General features: G+C 32.2%; 1 protein-coding gene across 1 annotated transcript; it reads left to right on the top strand.

Moving 5' to 3' along the window:
* The first annotated feature begins 4,256 nt into the window (after positions 1-4,256).
* LOC103542942 (olfactory receptor 8K3-like) lies at positions 4,257-5,198 on the top strand. The gene has a single exon (XM_008509864.2). It carries the CDS (start codon positions 4,257-4,259, stop codon positions 5,196-5,198), a length of 942 nt encoding a protein of 313 aa, XP_008508086.2.
* Positions 5,199-5,453: the final 255 nt, after the last annotated feature.

Here is a 5,453-nt window from a genome sequence, read left to right as displayed (position 1 = left end):
CTGTTGGATACTTTGGTAACAAATGGAAGAAGAAGATTAAACTATATGAAAGATACATGTAACACTATAAATGTCCAATTAACAAGAAGGACATAATTCATGCAACTGAAATGAAAAGGAAGATCAAGGATAAGTCTTCTATTTATTAATAGAAGAGTATATTGATATAAACAATCTTAACTATGTAGGAAATTTAAGTATATGCAACTCCTTCTTGTCAAGATTATATATATAATATATTACCCATATTACTTACATGATGATATTTTATATACATATATACGTCATTTTTAAGGGGACAAGTACAACGTTGTTAATTTGGGCTATTTATTGTAATGGTGTTGGCAATAGCTGAGAGGTGGAAACAAAATATCTATCAGTAAAAAATGATAAGCGAAAAATTTTAAATATATACCATGAATTATAATGCAGAAAGAAGCAATAAATTTTATAGTATTGATGAATAGCAAATAAAGTGGCAAATAAGACAATGAAATTTATAGAACAACAATATATATACATAGTTATATATATGTTCAAGATATTACATTTTTACAAGGATAAATTGATAATCTAGGCATATATCAAGCACAATAGAGTCTGTTTAAAGTTAGGAAAAAAATTGGAGTGGAGGTTGAACAGAGTCGAATACAGGAAATGCTGCAATATGCAACTAAGGAACAAAAACCAAAATTAAAAGAGAAGTTGTAAGCAGTCAATGATGGCAACTCAGTAGAAAGTTAGAAGAATGAGTAACTAATTTCTGCCTTGGAAGGGTGGAAAAACAATGAAAACAACAAGGAAAATCGAGGAAAAAACACATCTGATTTGCATTACATATAATTTTTATTGCATTTAAAAATTTAAAATAATGTAATGGAACAGAATTTTAACATTTCTCTGCTCTGTCACTCAATTGAGGAGACCTCTGTGGAAATGGAGACTCTCGATGAGCTTGCCCTAAATATATGACGTTTTAATCAAGTCCTGTGTGGTACAAATGGGAAGTTAACTAAGAGGGAAGTAAATTAATTAATTAAAAATTAATTAAAACTTGCTCACTGGTGAATGCAAATTGTCCTTGACAATTAATGAACAACCTCCAGATATTTTTCTATGCTCTCCTATGCTTTAGGGATAATAAACAAGCCTCTCTCCTCAGGGAGAGCCTCAAAAGGTGAAAAAATTAATAAATTGTTCTCAATATGCCATGTTAAGAAACACATTTGGGAGTCAAGACAGAGACTTCATTACAGGTAAAATCGGTGGAATATTCCATGTAGTGCTATATGTCCCAGTATGCACGTCGTTTCAGTGGCATTTTCAGACTTCCAATTTAATTCCATAGCAAAGGCATCGCAAAACGTGATAATTTCTGATTCAGTTCTCTTTGCTTTCTACTAACCATAATGCTTGAATAGAAACAGGAAATCTCTCCTTTTTTATTCATATTAATGTTTTGAATATTTTGAAATGCATTGAGAGGCTAAAGGCTCTTATGAATCTTTGAAACTTCATCGTCATACTGTTTATAAAATATTTATGTTTTATGTGAACAATTTTATCTCTAATGCAGGCCAAAACAGAGGCAACTGAAGCATATCTAAAGAGATAAGAAATTTTAAAAATTGGCAAAATTACGAAACTGTGGATATTGTCTTTCCTTTTGACGTTCTTTCAAATACTTATTTAGTGACTCTAGACTCTTTTCAAGATCCTTAAAAAACAATATAACACAATGTTTATTTAAATAAATGTATAAATATACTTCTTACCTGATATCTTGATGAGAAAACAGGGGTTACCACATCACACTAAGATGTGAAAAACATTATTTGGATATTAGGAGACTTTTAAGTACCCAGTTTTATGGTGACGGTACAATGTCCAGCATGTCCTTCCTTTCCAGTGGGATCTGACAGAAAGCAGATATAATCTCAAAAAGTATATCTTTAAAAAACAAAAATTGAGTATTCTACTTTTTAACAGTAAATTATGAAAAAGGAATTTTGTTCTTTCCATAGAACTGCAAAAGTGGTGAGAGGAAATACGTCTCTCTTTACAGGAAAATTGGTACTTACCATGCACTGTTTATTTTTTTTTTTTACCTTCCGTGATTATAAAGGAAAACAAAACAAAGCAAACACAAACAAAAAACAAGATTTATACTGCTTTTCTATTGCATTTGTTGAATATTTCTCTAATATTACTATCTACTAATACACATGTCCGTATTTCTAATGCAAAAAAGGTGTGTGCATCTGGGCAGTGTAGGATATCAGGAGGTTACGGACTGATAGGGAAGATTTTAAGTGAGTTAAGTGCAAATTACCTTTATAGTTAATGTTGTAAAATGGCGAGTTTTGATCTGTTTATAGCTCAGAGACTCCTGACTTGTAATTTTATTGTAAACAGTATAATTTTTGCTTATTTTTTTAAACAAAACAATTGATGTCCACATTTTTTTAAAGCAAATATAATTCTCTGATCTCAACATGCTGCCTGCCTCATATTCTGGTATAATTTTTTATACGTTGCTTTTTAGGATATTTATGTGATTATTCACATGTTTATCTGCATTATGTGCTGTGTCCTAGCTTGAAGGAGTTCCTGTGGGCTGAAGGTGCAGAAGGATTTCAAATCGCATCTAGGAATCCATGTATATCTCATCTTTTGTGAAGAATTTTATTTTGTTTCCATGGTGTTGTGATTCTTAATGACTATCAACATTTTTTTTCCTTGATGTATCCCTTAATTCAAAAGGAATTTTTATGAAACTTCATTATGTAAAACCACTACCAGTGACCTCTTTTTTTCCCAATGTGCCCAAATTTCATCACACTCCCGTAGTCTTGCATAGCATGCAATTGATTTGATGCATACAAGTTTGTATATCTCAATTTTAATGAAAATGTGACAAGGGGAAGAATAATATTTTAAGAAAATTTATTTCAAAATAACATATTAAAATCTTATTAAAATAGATAGAAAATTAGAAGACAATTAATCCAAAAGAATAGCAATTTGATTATTCAAATTTAGGCATGGAATAGGCAGTGGGGTAAGGACTAGGATGAGTTGCATGTATTATGTCCTACTTGACCAATTCCTAACGTATTCATCACTATAGCCCTGACAAAGAAATTGTCACGGTCCAGAGAATGTGCACATACATGTAAAGAAAATATCTGTCAGATAAGTTACTATCACCATTAAAACAAACAGAAAAAATAATACTGTGTATTTGATATTCGAGAAATATCTCCAGGTAACATAGACACATTGAATGATTGAATCTTCATTTATACTTCTCAAGAAGTCCACAAGGAAATATTAGTTTTATATAAGAAAATAAAGAGTTTTACATAACTTACATTATTTGTGCAAATTAACCCTTTGCATATATTGTAAGTAACGTTACAGTAGAAAATATACACACATATATCTTGACAAAGGTTTCATCACACAAACAAAAATGATTCCCACTGTGATAGGATATGATTTTCTGATTCATACTCCTCTCAAATATCTGTCAAATATGTTAACCTTTCAGCCAGAACCAACTGTAGGCATAACATCTTCCATAGTACTACACTGTACTTCCATAGTACTATATTTTAAGGAGAGGGTTATATGCATTTTTAGAATTTGAGGTTATTAATGCCTTTTACAAATGTCATTATGTACCTGCATCATATAAATGATAAAAAGAAAACTTGAACTAATAGTATAGTAATTACCCATATGTCTAATACACAATGTATTAATTTTGTTTTTACTTTTACTTTAACATCCATTTTTGTGCACCACTATCAATATTTCTATTTATCCATTTACTGATATTCGTATAATAAGCATTTCTCACCCTTGGCACTATTGTTATTACTGGCTGAATATCGTCATGGGCTAAATATGTATTGTAGTAGGATATTTAGCAGTTTGACCTCTAACCATTAGAAATCTGTAGAACCTCAACTCTCAGTTGTGACAACCAAAATGTCTCTAGACATAGGAAAATGTTCTTTGGGGAGTAAAGTCACTCCAGTTGAAACTACTGATCTATTTCTATATCTCTTTCTATCTTTCCATATATTTTAACATGTGAGAGATGGGTGTATTGTCAAATATCCTAAATTGGAAAGTTTGTATTTGTCTTATTTATACTAATTTTTTATACTGTCTCCCAGGAGTTAATACATAAAATCTATTGACTATGATGATGTATCTATTCAGGATAGGTTTTCTAATAAACCTGGATGGAAAAACACAATCTAACAGTGCTGAATGAATTCGTTCTCCTTGGAATCACAGATCATCCAGAGCTGCAGGCTCCATTATTTGGGCTCTTCCTCATCATCTATGTGATCTCATTGGTGGGCAACTTGGGCATGGTCATGCTCACCAAGATGGACTCCAGGCTACAAACACCCATGTACTTCTTTCTCAGACACCTGGCTTTTACTGATCTTGGTTATTCAACAACTGTAGGACCGAAAATGTTAGTAAATTTTGTTGTGGATCAAAATACAATATCCTATTATTTTTGTGCTACACAGCTAGCTTTTTTTCTTGTGTTCATTATTAGTGAACTTTTTATTCTGTCAGCAATGTCCTATGACCGCTATGCGGCCATCTGTGACCCTCTGCTCTACACAGTCATCATGTCACAAAGAGTATGCCATGTGCTGGTAGCAATCCCATATCTCTACAGTGCATTTGTTTCTCTTCTAGTCACTGTAAAGATTTTTAATTTATCCTTTTGTGGCTACAATGTCATCAGACATTTCTACTGTGATAGTCTCCCCTTGTTATCTTTGCTCTGCTCAAATACACATGAAATTGAATTGATTATTCTGATCTTAGCAGGTTTTAATTTGATTTTCTCCCTTCTGATAGTTCTTGTGTCTTACCTGTTCATCCTTGCAGCCATTCTCAGGATGAACTCTGCTGAGGGTCGGCACAAGGTTTTTTCCACCTGTGGATCCCACCTGACAGTGGTCACAGTGTTCTATGGGACTTTGATATTTATGTATGTGCAGCCAAAGTCCAGTCATTCCTTTGACACTGATAAAATGGCATCTATATTTTACACCCTGGTCATCCCCATGTTGAATCCCTTGATCTATAGCTTGAGGAACAAAGATGTAAAATACGCAGTACAACGAATGTGGAAAAAACTATGCAACATTTTTTCTTAAAGTTTATGTACAATGTGTTTTCCATAAATTAGGTTATGTAAGTTTTCTCTGTGTGTTTTTAGAAGTAATAGCAGGCACAGGTGAGTTCAACATATATTTATAGATTGCTTTCTAAATGCCACTCACACTTCGACATATTACAAATACTTTAGCACACAAATAGGAAAAATATTTCCTTCCTTCACCGGGAGAGATGAATTGAATTACAAATACAATAAGTAAATTTTATAGTGCAGTAGAATTGATTTGAACACT

Source organism: Equus przewalskii, chromosome 11 (genome assembly GCF_037783145.1).
Source record: "Equus przewalskii isolate Varuska chromosome 11, EquPr2, whole genome shotgun sequence".
Lineage (NCBI taxonomy): Eukaryota > Metazoa > Chordata > Mammalia > Perissodactyla > Equidae > Equus > Equus przewalskii.
The sequence above is the reverse complement of the archived record's forward strand: the minus strand, read 5'-3'. Positions and strand labels throughout refer to the sequence as shown.